Source organism: Thamnophis elegans, chromosome 2, assembly GCF_009769535.1.
Source record: "Thamnophis elegans isolate rThaEle1 chromosome 2, rThaEle1.pri, whole genome shotgun sequence".
NCBI lineage: Eukaryota > Metazoa > Chordata > Lepidosauria > Squamata > Colubridae > Thamnophis > Thamnophis elegans.
The window spans coordinates 141675033-141694932 of NC_045542.1; the positions used below are offsets into that span (position 1 = coordinate 141675033).

Here is a 19900-nt window from a genome sequence, read left to right on the forward strand (position 1 = left end):
ATAGGAATATATATGTCAAGTTCTTCCACTCTGTCATTAGAACTTGGGTTTTGACATTAAACAAGGCATGTATTCACTTGGTCTGCTTTAGATTTCCAGAAGTATGTTACCATCTACGGCTCCGGGGCTGATAAAAATTAGGCCCTGCATAGGAACATTTTGTATAATGAGTGAAACCAAACTGCTGTGACCAACTTCATTTCTTCTTTCAATATTCTGCGATTCCAAGGCTTGTATTTTTTTTAAAAACTGATGCTTAATTTTAGTTCCCCTCGCTTTCAGAGAGAAAGGTGTATGTTACGCATAACGTTTCTTGTGAGAAATGATACAATCTAGACTTGTTCTAATTAATCCTACTTTCTTCCAATCTTACTTACTCATCAGAGCTTTGCTGATTTTTGCTTTGTAGATTATAGACAACTTCTCACTAGAAAGCAATGCTTTTGTTCTAGATGTTGGCTGAATTTGAGATAACCTCTTTATCCCTAGATCTAATCTATGGCAACAGCACCACCAGAAGGCTGTTCTTTGTCTATCGTTTATCTTTCTTGTTTAGAATGTACGCTTTGTATATTTTTGATATAAATATTCACATTTAAATATAAATATTCATATTTATGTACAGAGTTATTTGACCTTCCTCCTGTACTAGCCTGGCTTCAACCATATGCTACTGTGGCATGATTATCTGATGTCCTTCTAGTTTTGTTGTAGCTTTAATAAAATTGGATGGAGGAGAGGGATTTTCTCTCAAGCTACAAAGGTTCAGAATTCCTATAGGCAAGCAGGCAGGAGCAGATGCTTACATACATTAATAACAACAATGCACTAAAGCTGTACTCTGCAGTCAAAGATAGTTTACCAAAAAATGAAATGTAGTCACTAGGTGTGTCAGGAAATATTACTGAAATATAAATTGTTTAGCAGATGCTCCAAAAGATATAACAGCTTTGAGAATTTCATATTAGTCTGCTTAGCTGTCAAGTATAATACACTTTTTTAAAGTGACTGTTTTGCATCAAATCCAACTCTGGAATTTGCAAAGAAGGAAGGGAATTGAGGAAAGAAGAGAATGAGGTAATCTCCTTACACGTTCAGGAACTAATCAATTTATTTCCAGCTGTGATGCATCTAGAAGCATTTCAAGTCTGATTTTCCACATACAAAACAGTGATGTTTCAAACACATTGGAGATAAGCCATTTTCTTCAGGGTAGGGTTTGTTTTAAAATACTTAAATCTTGGTCAAAGACCAGTATAGAATGAAACAAATAGCAAACACTTTAAAAGTAAAAGAGGAGGACCAAACATAAAACACAAACTAAAAGAATAATACGAAGCATTACTGTCACTATTTTACCATTGGAAACTATGTTTCTAGGACCTCCTCCCTCCCCCTCCCCAACCCCCCCCCCAATATTATTTGTCTGAAATTAAGGCAAAAGGCTAAAAATCTAAAACAGGAATGGATTAAAGTAAAACAGAGTAATGTAATAGGTATCTTATATACATATTTAATAGTGTTCAAAATTTAGGCCAGTTATAGTAAGGGATAGGTCAGCTTTGCTTACTAGCAGCATAAGAGAATATGGCAACATCCAGGAGTTTAAAGTCCCTTTGATCAGAAAGCAGTTTTTATGTATAGAAATCAGAGATCAGAGAAAACTATTTTTACCAGGCATGGGAAAATAAAACAGATTCTAATATTGATATAAGATCAGCAGCACAGTAAAATGTTTGCAAAGGATTCTGTGGTACCTGTAGACACAGTAGACATAATCAAGCAGCAAATAGAGTTGTTTTGTATCCGCCTTTCAAAATTACATCAGGCCAATGTTAAAGCCTTTCTCAGTGGATACTAAAAAATTAGTTGCTGTTAGTTGCGAAGTTGTGTCCGACCCATTGCGACCCCATGGACAATGTTCCTCTGTCCTCTTCCTGTCCTCTACCATCCTCTGGAGTCCATTTAAGCTCACTCCAACTGCTTCAGTGACTCCATCCATCCACCTCATTCTCTGCTGTCCCCTACTTCTTTTGCCCCCAATCATTCTCAGCATTAGGCTCTTCTCCAGTGAGTCCTTCTTTCTCATTAGGTGGCCAAAGTATTTGAGTTTCATCTTCAGGATCTGGCCTTCTAAAGAGCAGTCAGGGTTGATCTCCTCTAGGACTGATCGGTTTCATCTCCTTGCAGTCCAAGGGACTAGATATTTTTTAAGTATTTTGCTGGTCTACACATACAGCTGGAAGCTCAGGAGTACATGTCTGGGATATGCTAGAAATTTTCTCCCTGGGGCTCTCCTCCTTTCTCACAGAGGTTCAACCAGAGCGATGCTGAACCACTATGGGGAAAATGCTATCTTTCACCATTCACTGTTCTGTTAAATTTGGGACATGAAGCATAATGGCATGGCATTTAAATCCTTTTAACAAGTGCACTCAGTACTATTATTTATTGCAACTCACTAAACAACTAAACAAAGCATAGAAGGGGGTAAGTGCTGTTTGAGTGATATTTTTATTCTCTCCTGTTGATCAGTTAGATTGCACTAACTGACACATGGAGAATCTCCATATTTCTGAATCAGCTGTATGAAGGACAATTGAGCATTGAACTGATTTGGAGTATTAGTGAGGTTTGGAGAGAGAAACCTGTATGCAAGGAGATGCTTATATCCATCACAACCTCATGTCACAGACACAGATTCATTCAATATAAAAATATATTATCTTATTGACTATGTGAATTTATATTACACAGATCTGCCCCTTGCTATCCTAATGTCAGGGTTCCAAATAGCATCCAAAATTAAATCAGAGTCCAAGGCAAAGAATTGCTCAAAGTTCCAATTTATTAAGAGAGCCATGTTGGCACATCTGGGAAAACCCAAATCTGACGGCTTCCCGGTTTTCCCACCCAGTTGAAAGTTCAAGATCTTGCCCCCACACCTACAAGTCCATCATATGGTCTTGCAGCTTCCACCCATCCAGTTCCAATCAGGTGCAAAGACAAAGGATGACCTTGGCTTTCTAGAAAGAATTTTGTTATGGCTACATATCATCTAGGTCCGTACAATCCCCCCTCCCATTTTCCTACAATAGAAAATACATAGTAGAATAATAGAAAGTGTGACAGGCCTGAGATCTACAGGCAAATATGGCTGCAGGCCTGACACTTGACTTGACTTGAGTCTTTAGCGTCGGTACGGCATCGCCAATCCCTTTGCTGTAGAGTCGCATGCATCCCGAACCATCGCCACCCATTGTTTGCGATTTTGAGCGGCAGTTTTGCCATCTCGTATGGTAAAATGGATTCGCGAGAGGTCTTCTTCAATCAGCTTCATCCATGTTTTCCGTGGGGCGTTCTTATGCACCTTCCAGGTTTTGGGCACGGGTGCTTCAATGGTTATTTTGGGCCAGGAGTTGCTGTTCATTCTCCAAACGTGCCCTGCCCATCGCATTCGGTTGCTCCTTACAAGTATTTCGATGGTTGGTTGGTTCAGGCACAGTTTCCGTATATAGTCATTTGTTTTCCGATCATGTAGACTGAGCCCGCTTATGGTGTGTAGGCATCGCATTTGGAACACCTCCAATTTTTGTAGTTGAGCTTTTGTAAAGGTCCATGATTCAGATGAATAGAGGAGTATTGGTATGATCAAAGCATTAAATATTTTCATTTTTGTGGGCCTGGATATTTGTTGGGACGACCACAGTCGAAAGTATAATTTTGCGGATGTTGTTGAGGCTCTTGCTAATCGATGGTTTATGTCTTCGGTATCGATAAACGTACTGGACGATATCTTCGCACCAAGATACGTAAATGTTTCAACACATTTTAAAGTTTGAGTATTGAGCAATAGGCCAGGATCGGGAATCTTGTGTGCGAGGCAAACAGTCTTGGACGTGTTTATGATTAAGCCAATTTTTTCAGCTGCAGATTTGAGTTGGTCCAGCATCTTCTGTGCTTCTGGAGGCGATTCGGCCTGACACCTTCCATATTTCCACCAACATCTTTGGGGAATTTTTGGAACTAAGAAAGAATATTTTTTTTAACTTTTTGTAAGAATTAAATATACATAATATACTTTGTAAATAATTAGTTACAGTTCAGATTTATGTACATTGAAAGAACACAGGCAAAATCATTGTTTGACTCCTTATTTCTTGTTTCTTTTGCAGCCTGTTAATCAAGGAAGTCACTATCAGAAAGAAATGAATCCTCTTTCTCAGTCCAACCCAAGGTAAGTTGCTGTTTACAGCCCAGGCAAAACCGATGTGTTGAGAATACGGGGAGAACCAGTCAGTGTAACTTTTCTTTTGTGTACTCTTAAATCTTACTGCCAGTTTCTCCATCTTAAAAGGAAATGTGTATTTCCAGCCTTGACCACACTTATGCTCACGCATAAGTAGAAACCTGAGGAATGGAAATGATTGCTGATATGTGGCTCAGCAGTTGAGTGTATTTGGACCAGTGCATTCATTTTTAGCAACCACAAACAACAGCAGTGTCCACAGACTGGAAACAAATAAATTGGAAAGCATTTATCATCACAAGTCCTGGAATTCAGAAGTGGCTGTCTTGAACCTAGAACAGTGCTTTACTATCTTTTTGTATTCCTATGTCTTGAAAATAGTTTCAAGAATTCAGTAATGCTCCCCTTAGAAAAGAGGCAAAAATTGAAAAAACATTGATTCCTCCCCCCCCCCCATCTTATCTGAACTGAAGATGATTTCTTAACTAGAGAGATTGTTTTCATAAGAAGCACAGGCTAAGGTAGAATATTTACCTCTGTGGGACACTCTCATAACTCAGGCTTTCTTTTACAGGGCAAGGGCATTGTGCCCCCTTTTCTAGATTATCTGAAAGACAGATGTTCAAATAATCTCTTGACAAAATAATTCCTATGGGTATTAGAAAACTCTTTTAAAAAGCTAGCTCAAGGAAAACCTGGCTTAGGAATCAAAAGCACTTTGTACAAAGACTTTAGAATGAAGAAAATTCTTTTTCTTTGTTTATCTTTGCTGCAAGAATTTTTCCAAATTTGTGTTAAATTGTTCTACGATTTTTTAAAATTTAATCTGATGTGAACTGGGGAGGATAAGCTTATAGTGCACTGATGAAGACAGCAGCATATTCAGTGGACCTTGGTACTGGCTGGACCTCAGTTTTTGCTATGTCATAATATAAAGCTTGTGGGCAGCTGCCTAAAACTAAAATTAGTTCTTTCCAAGCATGATTCTCATAGCATCTGTTACGATTAAGAAGATATTATTATTAAGAAGATAAGAGTTGGCTTATGAGAATTCCAGCAACTGAATTGATTTCTGTATCCCTGAGTAGATGACAGTAAATGCACCTTGATTTTTTTTAAAGAGCCTTCCTGTGATTGACCCAGCTTTCCATACATAATTAAATCAAAGTTACCTTTTTGTAGTAGCAATTCAGACATATTGCGTCTATTTTCCACACTCTATACATTAGGCAACAAAGTCTGTGAAGTTTATAAAAGTTCTACTTTTCATTTCATTTCTTTTCATTTTATTTCCCCTTGAAGGTCCACTATCTTGTCCTGTTCCATGGTACATGTTTCTTTCCCTGAAGTCTCAAAACCCTTTTTTGTTCTGTCAGATTCTTAAATCTTTCTATATTTTCCTACTGCAGAATAGCTTCTAAATCTACTTATGGAGATTCTTAGTCATTGGCATTGCTTCTTTTTGATGGTCTTCCTCTTACGGCTCTTGATACAAAAACCTCCTTTGTTTAATTTGATAAACTTCCTTCTTCTCTCATCACCTGAGATGTGGCTACTCATTGCTCCAATCTTCTAGCTTTTTCTTCAGGCAAATGTACAAAATGCTAACATTTTCTTTTAATTAAGCACAATGTTAGCAACAATAGAGTATTAATTTCTTCTCGTTTTGTAATAAGAATCCAAACATACCAGAAGCATTTACAGATCACAACTGAAAAGTTCTTTCTCTCCAGTAGTCACTTTTGCATTTTTAAGCACTAGTAGAATTCTTTTATCTGTGACAGTTTCTTTCTTAAATTCTAGGAATAGCTAACTAGAAGGTATTGATGTCAAGGAAAAGGACTCTCTCTTTAACTCAACTACCAAACTCCAATAAGAAATTCTTGCTTCATCCACCCCACCATCACCTCCCCAATTTTCCTGCAAATTCAGAAATCTAGATGTGCAGCACTTTACTGACCTTTGGTGTTTGGAAGAATGGCAAGAAAAGGGAAGAACTTGATGTTTAGCCAAAAGTTATCTGATTCCATGCAGATGATTTGAAGAATCATAGATTTGTTGATGGGAAGGAAAGTAGGGCAAATGGCTCTCTACTCACTCTTCCCTACAAATCAATCCATTCCACCCCCAGTGGTACTAGAGAATCTGATGCATGACACACAACTTTTTTGATTCATGTCCAGTGGTCCTCTCGAAGACCACTAGACCCCTGAAAATACACACCAGTGTATTGTCTATGCAGATTCTCAGTCATGAAGGTCATGGTTGTCCCAAAGGTGCTTTTTTTCAAGAGGGAACTGGCCTTTCTGGTTTTTCTTTGAAGGCAGAAGCTGAAGAACTTCTTGGATGAGAAGCGAAATGTCTTTTTAAAAAAAACACCTAAGAGCCCAGTTGAAAAAAAAGCACCTTGGGACACCAGTGTATTATGCTATAGGATCATGGTGACCTAGAGGTTAAGACACTGGGCTTATTGACCAAAAGATTGGCAGTTCGAGATTCAAGTACCACATGACGGGATGGGCTCCTCTTCTTTTCCCATCTCATGCCAATCTAGCAGTTCAAAAGCATGCAAATGCAAGTAGATAAATTACATGGAGGGAAGTATGCAGTGGAGTACCCCAAGGCTCTGTTTTGGGCCCAGAACTCTTCAACATCTTCATCAATGATTTGGACGAGGGAATAAATGGGGAACTCATCAAATTTGTAGATGACACCAAGCTGGCAGGAATAGCCAACACTCCAGACATTAGGCTTAACATACAGAAGAATCTTGATAAACTTGAACATCTAATAAAATGAAATTCAATGGTGAAAAAAGTAAGGATCTACATTTAGGCAAGAAAAACAAAATGCACAGGTACAATATAGGTGGTACCTTGCTCAATAGTAGCAACTGTGAGTGGGATTTTGGAATTCTAGTGGGCAACCATTTAAATAGGAGCTAGCAGTGTGCAGCAGCTGCCAAAAAAGCCAACACAGTTCTAGGCTGCCTAAACAGAGGGATAGAATCAAGATCACGTGAAATGTTAATACCACTTTATAATGCCTTGGTAAGGCCACACTTGGAATACTGCATCTAGTGGTGGTTGCCACAATGTAAAAAAGATGTTGAAGCTCTAGAAAGAGTGCAGAGAAGAGCAACAAAGATGATTAGGGGACTGGAGGTTAAAACATATGAAGAACGGTTGCAGGAACTGGGTATGTCTAGTTTAATAAAAAAAATAAGGACTAGGGGAGACATGATAGCAGTGTTCTGATATCTCAGGGGCTGCCACAAAGAAGAGGGAGTCAAACTATTCTCCAAAGCACCTGAGAGTAGGCCAAGAAGTAATGGGTGGAAACTAATCAATGAGAGAAGCAACGTAAAACTAAGGAGAAATTTCCTGACAGTGAGAACAATTAATCAGTGGAACAGCTTGCCTCCAGAAGATGTGAATGCTCCAACACTGGAAGTCTTTAAGAAGATGTTGGATAACCATTTATCTGAAGTGGTGTAGGCTTTCCTGCCTAAGCAGGGGTTTGGACTAGAAGGCCTCCAAGGTCCCTTCCAACTCTGTTATTCTATTCTAAATAGGTACCACTTCAGTAGGAAGATAATAGTGTTCCATGCGCCTTTGGCATTATAGCCATGCTGGCCACGTGATAATGGAAGCATCTTTGGACAACACTGATTCCTTTGCCTAGGAAACAGAGATGAGCACCGCCTCCATGTGTCGGACATGACTGGACAGTGGATATCTACCTCTTTTTATATATTATGCTATGCATCTGAACCATACGAGGGCAGCCTAACCACAAGGGGTGGTCATCTAAAGAGCCACTCTTACTCTTGTACTTCTCTGGCCTTCCAGGAAGCCTGGAAGAGAAGGAAATGAGAAGAAATTAGGTCTTTTGCCAAGAAGTATCTTACTTGTTTCTCTCTAACCCCACATTGCCCTGCATACCCTACATGAGAAGAGAAAGTTGAGGATGTTCTTTAGCTCTCCCAATGCAAGAAAGCTGCAGTTCCTGATATATGGGGCAGGGATGGGGGGTGTAGTAGCATCAAAGAACCCCTTGCCCTACTCCTCTTTGTGCCTACCCATCTTTCCTCTATGGATCAGGTGTGTCATTCCTTCCATTCAAAATGTTTTGAGAGATATGAGCAACTATATAGTTACCTGCTTTATTGGACAAAATACACAACTGATCCCCTCCACAATGGGTTGTATATTTTTTTGGTACAGTACTTGATCCGTGAAGATTTTACCCAGACAAGCAGGGCTGCATGCCTATTTTGTCACACAGATGTGCCCACAAATGAACCTGTGTAGATGAGCTAGCCGAGATCTGCATTTTGACAACTGATGTAACCATTTTTCTCTCCGTAGGGAGAGCAATTGTTAGTTGATTTTCCTACCAGCAGGGAGTCCATCAATCACTTTCCTCAAGTTGTCCTGCTTTATATGTGGGTGGACAGCACCAGTTGTTAGCCTTATTACTGAAACACAATATGGCTTACCAATGCAGGCAGTGCAAAGCATATCAGCACATATTTCTGCCACATCAGATGGACAGGAGGAAAGCACATTGACTCTGCTATGGGGAAAAAGCCCCCAAATGCATCTATCGTCAAGGCAAGTGTTCCTTATTGTTCAGAAGTACATAAAGCAACCAAAAGAATCTTGTCCTTGTGATGATCCATTTATTCTCACGTTTGCTTTGTTTTATTACCGTGTTTTCCCGAAAATAAGACACGGTCTTATTTTCTTTTGACCCCCAAAATATGGCTTGGGCCTTATTATTGGGGGAGGGCTTATTGTTTTGGGGTTGCCGGGTAGCTGCTCTCTTGCAAGCAGGCTCCCGAAGAGCCGGGTACAGCCTCAAGGGTTAACGGCTGTGTTGCGCTGTCACAACAGCGCAACACAGCAGCCATGAGATGACCACACTCACGAGCAGCCGCCTGGAAACCCCCTTTCCAGCCAGGCACAGCACCATTCACTGACCTAGGGTATCCCAAAGGCACCAAGCCGCATGAACGCCTGTTCCCCTGCCCCCGACTCCCGCAGCTTGGTGCCTTTGGAATACCCCTAGGTCAGTGAATGGCACTCTGCACACATGGAGAGGGGGGTTGCGTGAGCGGCTTTTCCGCTCCCCACTTGCGCACCTCCCAGCCTCACCATGCCCTGGCCCAGCTCTCCCTGCAGGGGCAGGATGCCGCCGCCACTGCCATCCCAGCATGGCTTCTTCTGCGGCTTCCAAACCCCAGAGGTCGGCTGCCAAGTCTTCCATCTTCAATTTAATTAATAAATTCTTATTTGTTTAAGAAAAATTATTAAAAATTAAAACTTACAAACACTTAAGATCCACACACTTTAAAATCTTAATTTCATTCTGAGATGCACAAGCAATCTGTAAAATACATCACTTGCTAGTTCCTCAATGAATTTGGCAACCTGCCAAAAAGGTGTTACTGAGCTATAAATATAAATATGTGATTATGAGATCAACCTACATCATTATTTTTAAAAGGCCTGGTAGATGTAGTAAGGTGCAATATACAGCCTAAGGAAAAATTGTCCCATCTTGTTGATCTTTTAAAAAGATCAACTAATTGTTGGAGAGTGGATAACATGAAGAAATTCTAACAAAAAACAAAAACAAAAGTAAAGAAGAAAACATGAATCATTTCTCTAGTGTATGATTTGGAAGTATTCTTTAACATGTAAACTTACCAAATTGCTTCCTTTAAGAAAGAAACCAAAATTTGATTGCTTAATAAATACTATACCTCCTACAAAAATAAACCTAATTCAGAAAAATCAGGTAAGATAGCATCTGGGAATTCAGTATAATTTATGTAAATTAGCAAGAGACATCGAAACATCTCAATCATTATGAAATATGCCTATTTAGGAAAAACAGCATGAGAATAGGATTTCCAACTTTGGAAGAAATGGTGGAGTTTTTTAAATGATATGTAACATTAGCATTGCATTCAGAAACTACAGAATTTAATAGCAGCCATTTATTTCTAATGATATCCAAAGCAAAGTTACAAACATGGGCTGAACAGTGCCTTTCTTTGAAGAAAAAGCTTAACAAGATGTATTATAAATCAGCGGTCCCCAACCTTTTTGGCACCAGGGACGTTTTGTGAAAGACAATTTTTCATGGACTCGGGGGGGGGGGAGGGGAGGGTGCAACCTGGATCCTTTGCAAGTGCAGTTTATACTAGGTTTCATGGTCCCATGACAATGTGTTGCCTGATGAACTGAGGTGGAGCTGAGGAGGTGACGCTAGCGCTGGGGAGCAGCTGCAAATACAAATGAAACTTCACTCGCTCACTCATCTGCCACTCACCTCCAGCTGTGAAGCCCAGTTCCTAATTGACCACGTACCGGGACTAGTCCATGGCCCAGGGGTTGGGATCCCTGCTATAACTGAATTGATCAGGTATACAAATAACACCTGGAAGAGTAATCAGGTGCAGTTTAAACTTGGGAAAGATGCAGTGTCTCCCTCCCCCGTTTCCTTTCCTAAATGGAATGTTTTTTTAGAGGAGTCAATAGAATTTAACCAATAGATGAATAATTGTCAGGGATCATATGCTTAATCATAATTAAAGCCGGCATCACTCCTTTGGCTGTTGCCTTTCTTTTTGCTTGTTCACCCTATAAAGTCAGTACAATATTGAAGGCAAAAAAATCATAAGAAACCTTGATTTAAATTGCCCAACCAGGAAGTTAATTTGGCCTTACCTCTAATTTTGCAGAATTTACCCAACTTCATTGCTGTGCACATAAAATGAATTAGTCCCCATAAATGTTTCCATTAATTCTAATCCTGCAATATAGAAATACATTTCCAAGTTGATGTCTTCTTCTCATCCATGGTAACTTTTCTTGATACTATATGATTATCATTGCTATCTTATTTCCTTAACCCAATTGCACAATCTGTTCCTTTTCCCTGATGAGTTATGACATCTTTTATGCTATTTCCTTTAATCTCCTTTCCAAACCTGATGCTTTCCAGGTGGAGTTCCATCATCCACAGAAAGCACTGGAAGAACTTATCTAGAGAATGCCAAGTTAAGGAAGATTCTTCTATATTTGATTTGATTTTATTATATTATATTTATATGCCTCCCTTTTCTCCCGAAGGGGACTCAGGGCGGCTCACAATTCAAATCAGGGAAGAGGGGTACAGACAGAAAATAAAAGACAAAACATAACAATACATAATTTAAAAACACAACAGTCATACCATTCGAGATGGGGGCAACAGCTCTTTAGCCCCAGGCTATATAAGATGTGATTGATTGATTGATTGATTTCTTAATATATTTTCTGAATTAATAAACTGCACTCAAGGCAGCTAACAATAAGAGTCAGGTTTGGCAATTAAACTTAAGTCTCCAGGCAATTAACCATTAGCTTGGCTCCCAGCTTGTTTTGACAGCAGATACCCAGATAAGGTTTGAAACTTTATTGCAGACAAGAATGATATCACACATACATAAGTCAATTGCCTATTGCAAAGGAAACCACATACACACATGTGCCCTCCTTCTCGTTGTCTCTCTTTCTCCCACCTTCCAAATAAGTAGATATGAAATGGATACCAAAAAGATTGGTGGAACACTTGATGCATTGTTCAAACGAAATAGGTTAGCATAATGGCAGTCTCTAGGAACTACATAAAAGCAGCTTTTCAAGCCGTAGCTTTTATGCTATCCCATTCTCTTTCTTAAGAAGGCTCTGTGCAGCTTGGAGTTTGTGAAGAAACTAGGAGGTTTTTGACTACCAGTTCTGTGGGCATGGTGTGGCTTGGTGGGCATGGCTTGGTGGGCGTGGCAAGGAAAGAATACTGCAGAATCCCTATTCCCTCCTCAGTCCTGGGGGAAGGATACTGCAAAATTTCCATTCCCTTCCCACTCCACTCCAGGGCAAGGATACTGTAAAATCCACATTCCCTCCCCATCCCAGTAACCTGCTTTCCAGCTCCATTCTCCTGTGCAGGACAACAGAAGAAGACCCAGCCAATTTGCTGGGACTCAGGAGGCAGCGAATATATGGGGGTGGAGCCAGCCAGAGGTGGTATTTGCCAGTTCTCAAAACTACTAAAAAATTCCACTACTGCTTCAGCAGAACCAGTCAGAACTGGCTGAATACCACCTCTGGGTGAGCTCTAGTAATGTCTTAATGGAAGTAGGAAATGAGTCATTATAAGTGAGTTTGGGCACAGGTAAAAGTCAGACCAATTGCATTGTGTTTAGTTTGAAAAGCAGCAAGGTTGTTCCTTTAATACGAGATCTATCCTCTCCATTTTGCAATTCAGCAGAGGACCATTATATGCAGTAGGTAAAATATAGGGCTTTTAAAAAATGTATCAGATAGGACTTGTCAGATTATTGAATAAATTGTGGTTGTGGATTATGTATTGAATGGAAAGACAAGACACCTCAGGATGCATGGGAAGCCATGGAAGGAAATGAAATGGGTATTTATTTATTTACTTAACAAACCAAAATGGGAAAATAAATAATAGCTGGGAGGAAAGGAAGAATGGATAAACAAACAAGAGAGAGAGAGAGATTCTCATCCATGAAATGGGATATCTGAAAAAATAAATCAATTGCTACTAAACTGGCCTCCAGGCTCTTGACATGTACTAAGTCACTGAAAAAAAATTCAAGGAAACTGCTTCCCAAGGCTCCTGTTGGGAAGAGAGGGGATGCAACAATTCAGACAGTTTGCTGGTCGGAGGACTAGAATCGCAACAAGTGGGCTGTGAAGAAACATAGGTCCTGACATCTGTTAAATCACATAGAAGAGGATGCTTCATTTTAAACACATAGCGAAATGCCCAGGTGGCTGGCTATATCGCAGGCTACAACTTATATTTCCTCAAGGAAGGGACAGCATACAACTGGATAATGTAATGCATTTCTCCTTCTCCAAAAAGAAGGGAGAGAAAAAACAAAGAATCTCCTCTAGATCATATGTCTGAACACAAATTATTATTCTAAGATACATTGGATTCTACTAGGCTACAGCAGTAAATTGTAGGTCTCCAGACACTTCACCCCAAATTCAACTCTTAGCTCTTAGCTGAATTTGGTAGAAGATCCCTAGACGTTGCTTGGCAAGATTAGAAGTGTAGTTTAGAATGAGTGCAAAACACAGTGGACAATTGTCCATTGCAGAACAAAGGAGTCACAGACATATGGGTCCAGTTTACAGAATTTAAACTCTAGACTTCTTTTCCTTTATCCTTCCAAATTAACAGATACCTGGCGGGTTTGATGGTCTTGGAGGAGAGCTAAGCTAAGTTTTGCATAACATCTCTCTCTCTCTCTCTCTCTCTCTCAAGCTAAACTAATCATTCCCACCTCACCAGCCTCAACACTTGCAATAAAAATGAAATAGTAAACATATTAATAAAAATCTGAATTAAAAGCTTAATTAAAATACCATTAAAAGCACATTGATAAAACAGATAGCACCCAATTGTATTCCAAAGCAGCAGCTAAAAATCTGGCATTCTAAAAATCCTGTCAGAATAATAAAGTATGCTTGCTTCCAGAAGGATAATAATATGAATGTACCAATTTGTAATACTAAAAAAGGGCAATATTTAGTGGAAGCCGTATGGACAATAAAATGAGCCAGAGGTGCTCCAGATTATAAACTACAATACACTGTCTCTTCATGGCGTCAGAAAGACAAGTGGAATGAAGTAGAAATAGTTACTATGGAAGTTCTCTGCCCAACTAAGTTTAAGCAAGATGGATGCATGCTAGATTTCTAATCTTGTAGAAGACAGTTACCGGTACTCAGTATGGTTACTGATGTTACTGAGTTACAAAAGACAGTTACCCTTTTGGTCTTCTGGATTTCTCTTCCAGGAGGAATGTAAATGTGATCCTGCTTCAACCTATTTCCTTTTTTCTGATCCTTCTCTTTCTCAACTTTGCCCATTTTGGAGAGTTTCAAACAGGAAATTAAGTTAGGAGCAAAAAGTTAAAACTTTCTGGAATAGCAGTACATTACTTCTTATGACCAAAAGCCAGCGGTTTTCATTTTGGTGTCTAAGGCTGACAATGTCCAACATGGGTTAGTTTCAAAGAAATAATTCTGACCACCAATGTAACTTGCTAAAAGAAGCCATGCTAATGTCACATATCATTATATAAAAGAGCCTACAGGGGTGGGGTGGGGGGATTAAAAAGGCAAATTATTTTCCTTCTTCTTCTATGCTCTAATTTAATGTTTCTCAACCTCGGCAACTTTTAAGATGCATAAATTTCAACTTCCAGAATTCTCCAGAAGCATGCTGGCTGGGGAATTCTGGGAGTTGAAATCCACATACCTTAAAGTTGCTAAGATTGAGAGACGCTGCTCTAATTGTCCTCAGGGTTCTCAGAGAAATTGTAATCTTGCTTAATCAGAATCAGTGTGGCCTTAGGCCTTTGTACTTGCCGCTCTCCTTGCTATCTTGTTAACTGTAAAAAAAAAAAAGATTTCCCAAGTTAAGCATGCTTGCCCTTAAAATAAATTTACTCCAACTTCTATTCATGCTTCTGTAACCTGCTGTCGTTCCTTCTTACCACACACTTGAGGTATGCCATGAAAGTGGAGTTTGAGGCAAACAGTTGCTATTTCCAAGATCTTCAACTTGATTCACAAATATAACATGACTATGGGTAGTTGATTACAGTGACTGTTCAAAGTTACAATTGCACTGAAAAAGTGACTTGTCACTGTTTTTCACATTTACAACCATTACACCATCCCTAGGGTCACATAACCAAAATTCAGACTTGTACTTGTACTTGTACTTGACGCCTCTTCACCCATCATGGGTATAGGCGACTTCCATGGAAATTTGGCGCCACTGTTTTCGGTCCTGGGCTAGGGTTGTCAGGTGGTGCAGCCAGTCGCTATTATATGATTTTCGGCTAAGATTGAATGGGTGCATGACTATATCTTCGGCTTTCCGTTTGAAGTGACGCAGAGTGGTTAGACGAACACCTCCTTTTGGCCGTTTCCAGGTCGGACCAGGCTCTGCAAGCAGGGAAATTTTTGGGATTCGATTTTCTGGCATTCTCAATGTATGGCGTAGCCAGCGCCAGCATCTAAGTTCTATAATGGCAGATACATTTTCATTGATATCATATCTTCGGCGGATTTCAGCATTGGATATTCTTTCAGAGTACTTGATTTTCGTAAGTCTACGCAAGCAACGGTTTTGAAATAAGTCCAGTTTGTGTTGATGAGCAATTTTTATTGGCCAGGTTTCACAACCGTATAATAACGTTGGTATGATAGCAGCCTTGTATATACGGACTTTGGTTTTCAGGCAAATGTCTTCCCTAGCCCAGAGTTTCTTGAGTGAGCTCCAGGCAATTGTTGCTTTTTGAATTCTAGCATTTATTTCTGAAGAAACATCTCCATTTCCCGTAATGTTGCTGCCAAGGTAGGTGAAATGATCAACAGCTTCAATTGGTTCATTTTGAATGTGGATGGTTTGGTCGTCTATGTGGTTGCAGCATATCATAAGCTTGGACTTGTTGCTACTAAGGACTAAGCCTAGACTTGCAGCTTCTTTTGCCACTCTATCCACCATGCCTTGTAGTGAATCCAACGAATCTGCGATCAGGGCAATGTCATCGGCGAATGTTAAGTCGGTCAGTATAAAGTTATTTGGGTAGATAATGACTCCTCCCGGTTGATTATCAAGCGCTTTCGACAATATGGCATCCATTCCGATGTTGAATAAAGTTGGTGACAAGATACCACCTTGCCTGACTCCAGAGTTTACAGTGAAAGCGTCACTTTCTTCATTATAGGCTTTTACTTTGCAGGATGTATGGCGATAAAGGGCTGTTATTATGCCACACAGCTTGTTTGGAATTCCGTCTTGATGTAATAACTTCCACAGACTTTCTCTATGAATGCTATCAAAAGCAGCGGTAAAGTCGAGAAAGGCAACGTAGGTTGGCTGCCTGTACTCGTGGCGCAGTTCTAGTAGGTGTCGTAGGGCACTAATTTGGTCAATACACCCTCTCCCTGACCTAAAACCCGCCTGATTTTCCCGGGTTCTTTGACATTTGACATTTGACATGTATTTATGACACATGTATTTATGACGATTGCCTGTGTTCTGGCATCCTATGATCGCCTTTTGCAACTTTCTGATAAGCAAAGTCAATGGAGAAGCCAGACTCACTTAACAACTGTGTTGCTAATTTAACATTTGCAGTGATTCACTTCACATCTATGGCAAGAAAGGTCACAAAATGGGACAAAATTCACTTAACAACTGTCTTGCTTAACAATAGAAATTCTGGGCTCCATTGTGGTTGTAAATCGAGGACTACCTGGAGTTAATCCCTCTTTTATTAAAAGTTGCAGCACATGAAATAGTTGAAGAGAACCCTGCAGTATATTTGTCAAAACAGTGTAATTTAGAAACATGCATTTATAAAACTTGGTTCTGTGTGCATCTCACCAGATATCCCACAATTGAATACTATCATTCCAAGCACGTCCCAAGATATTAGCTAAAATATCTGCAGCGAGACTAACCTCAGTATTTCAATGCATATTGTATGTATGTAGGTATGTAGGTATGTATGTATGTTGGTTGATGATGTTCGTCTATTGTGTTTGAAGAGGACCTTGACATCTAACAGGTTGTGCGCTGTCCACAATGTGTCCGTAGGTGGCTGGTAAGGCCTGTACCGGAACAAAATGTTCTGCCACATGTCGGGAGACATGTGTGGGCACCATTGTTGCAGCATTTGCAGCTCTGGCTTTGCGGAGGGCTCGCTTCTCTTGTGCTATGGTTGTTCTTCTGTCCTCTGATCTCTGGCCTTGGTGGATCAGTGTGTGCCATGTCGCTTGATCTTGTGCCAGGGTTTCCCAGGAGGTAGTGTCGATATCCAGGGACTTGAAGGAGGCTTTCAACCTGTCTTTCTATCGCTTCCTTTGTCCCCCATGGAATCGCTTTCCTTGAGACAACTCACCATAGAGGAGCTGTTTGGGGATGCGATGGTCTGGCATCTTTGCAACGTGGTCTGCCCAGCGTGTCTGGGCTTTCACCAGCAGGGTGTGAACCAGTGGTGGGTTGCAAGCAGTACGCCCCGGTACGGGCGTACTGGTGCCTGCCGGTAGCACCGGGTACCATTCTGGTATGGTGCTCCGGAGGGCCAACACGCCCGCCCAAGCTCCTTACCTGTATTTGAGTTCTTTGGCGCTTCCACACACGTGCACGGAGCGTACGGTGCCTGCGCAATGCTCCGCCAAGCAGCGTCAGCATCACAAAAATAAGGATGCATGTGTGCGTCTGCACGCATGCTTACTTGTGTAAATACCTGTTGCAACGGGATCAGCAACCCACCACTGGTTTGAATTGATGGCAGGCCTGTATGGAGAGGACACTTTGTCTGGCACTTTGTCCTGCCACCGGATCCTCAGAATTGTATGGAGGCAGGTCATGTGGAAATGGTTCAATTGCCTAGCATGCCTCCTGTATACAATCCAAGCCTGTATGTATGTACAGTATGTATGTATGTATACAATGTATTCATCAAATTTATAATTTATGATTTTGATAATTGGATTATAGAAAGAGATGTCTTGTAACCATAGAGTAAGAGGTAAACTTAAAATTGTACTTTTTGTTTACTTGGAATTGTTTTTCTTTTACTTTTTTCTTTCTTCCCCTTTTAAGTCTTAAAAAAACTTTTTCTTTCCTTTTTTTCCTACATTAATTTGTGTTAGCTTTTTAAATTTTCTTTTTAAAAATATTTTACACAGACACAAACACATATTTTATTTTTAAAAACAAATTTATGTGCGTGCATGTGTGTATAATTCTATAACTCCAGTTAAACACAATGAACATAAATAAGATCACAAGAGGGAAGATATTACATGTAAGGCAAACAGAGGATTTTCTTATTAGGGGGATCCCCAGGTAACCAAGTTTGAAGAGCTCTCTTGAAAGTCACAAGGGTTGGAGCTAACCTTCTTTCGGGCAGGGTGGTGTTCCAGAAGGCTGATGTCCCAGCAAAAAAGACTCCTCTCCAAGGTCCCATCAAATGGAACTGCCTTTCAAACCACACCTGTTGTATGTCCCTTTTGCCAGATATGGTGGGATTGGTAGATAAGTAGATGTAATCGGGAAGATTTTGTCACCCTTGTCAAAGGAAACACTATTCAATTTTAGCAATCTCCTGTTGTGTAAATAATATTTTATTTACAGGAATAAGACAAAATAAAGATTTATTTATTTATTCATTCACTCATCACAATTTTACACTGTCCATCTCAGCTATGTGACTCTGGGCAGTTTACAATAAGTTTTAAAATGTATTTGTTAAATGTATACCTGCTTTTGTTCAACAGTTCAAATTGTTGCATTCTTTTTATTTAGGAAGTTAGCAAATGTTACCTGACCCAGGTATTATGGGAAAATGCACAATCTGTTAAGACTAATACACCCTGAATTTCAGCTGGATACAAGGCAAATAAAAGCAAAAACGTGTCATAAAAATATGAAACAGGAACATATGAATCATTGACAAGCATCCATTTTATATTTATAACAAAAAGTCTGTGCCATTTGTGTTTCAATATGATAACCTGTTATAGTTGCAACACTTCCCATTATAAATACATTAATAGCCTCAAAATAAGGTCAAAATCTGTTTGCTAGAATCATTTTAATTAGGAGGGAGGGGACCGAAAAGAATTTTTATATCATGCCAACTTCCATTTCTGCTAATGTAATTCAATATTGAATTAGACTAGAAGTTTACAAAAGACCTCAACAGCAAACATTACATAACTGAACATTTTCACTGTTTTCTTGCAGCTGAAAGTATTGCCTACATAGGTGTGGGGCAAAAGCAGATGGTTAGAGGCAAGTAAACATGGCCATGAGTAGTTGACCCTGTTTGTTAATAGGGATATCAAGATGTCCTTGGATTTGTCAGGCAAGTTGTTTGCAGTTTTATAGCTGCACCACATTAAAACGCAGCACAAGGAGGCTTGCTACCACACAAACCTCTTCAGATCTTTACTGCTCAGTTTACTTATGGTACTGCATTAGAACATATCCATCTCATTTCTAAATTATTAAATGAACTGTTGAATATGGGCTGAGAAGAATTTATTTTTGGATCAGTTGTTTGATGGAGTCATCCCTTGATAACATCAGAAGCGAGATTAGTATTCTTGAGAATTTGAGCTCATCCTGCTTTTGCAGTCGCGAAACCCTACACAATCCTACACAAGGAGTGTCAATTCAATTTAATTGAGGGGTGCATTAGGGTTATGTTTGACTTCCGGGAGGGGAGGGCTGATCAGGGTGGGCACGGGCAGCTCAACATCACTCGTGTTGGGGGTACCTTTGGTGGCCCAAGTGCTCTGCCAACAAAAATGGGCTCCTAAGCCTCCTGCAACCCTCTGCAAGTGAAAATGGACCTCTGTTTTCACTGGCAGAACCACTATGGGGCGATCCTTTGCTATTTCCAGGCTGGCCCCACAGGCCAGATCTAAGTACCCTGCAGGCCGGCTCCGGCTCCCGGGCCTTGAGATTGACACCACTGATCTAGAGCAACACGAAACTATTTATTCAGAGTCTTAAATGACAATA

At 40.1% G+C, this 19900-nt stretch overlaps 1 protein-coding gene across 2 annotated transcripts in view; it reads left to right on the forward strand.

Moving 5' to 3' along the window:
• The window catches only part of C2H3orf67 (chromosome 2 C3orf67 homolog), a 188772-nt gene that overhangs the window by 115841 nt on the left and 53031 nt on the right, over window positions 1-19900 (forward strand). For both annotated transcript variants that reach the window (XM_032238988.1, XM_032238989.1), the window contains exon 14: window positions 4176-4237. In XM_032238988.1, coding sequence (XP_032094879.1) covers window positions 4176-4237 — 62 coding nt within the window. The remainder of the gene's footprint in view (window positions 1-4175; window positions 4238-19900) is intronic.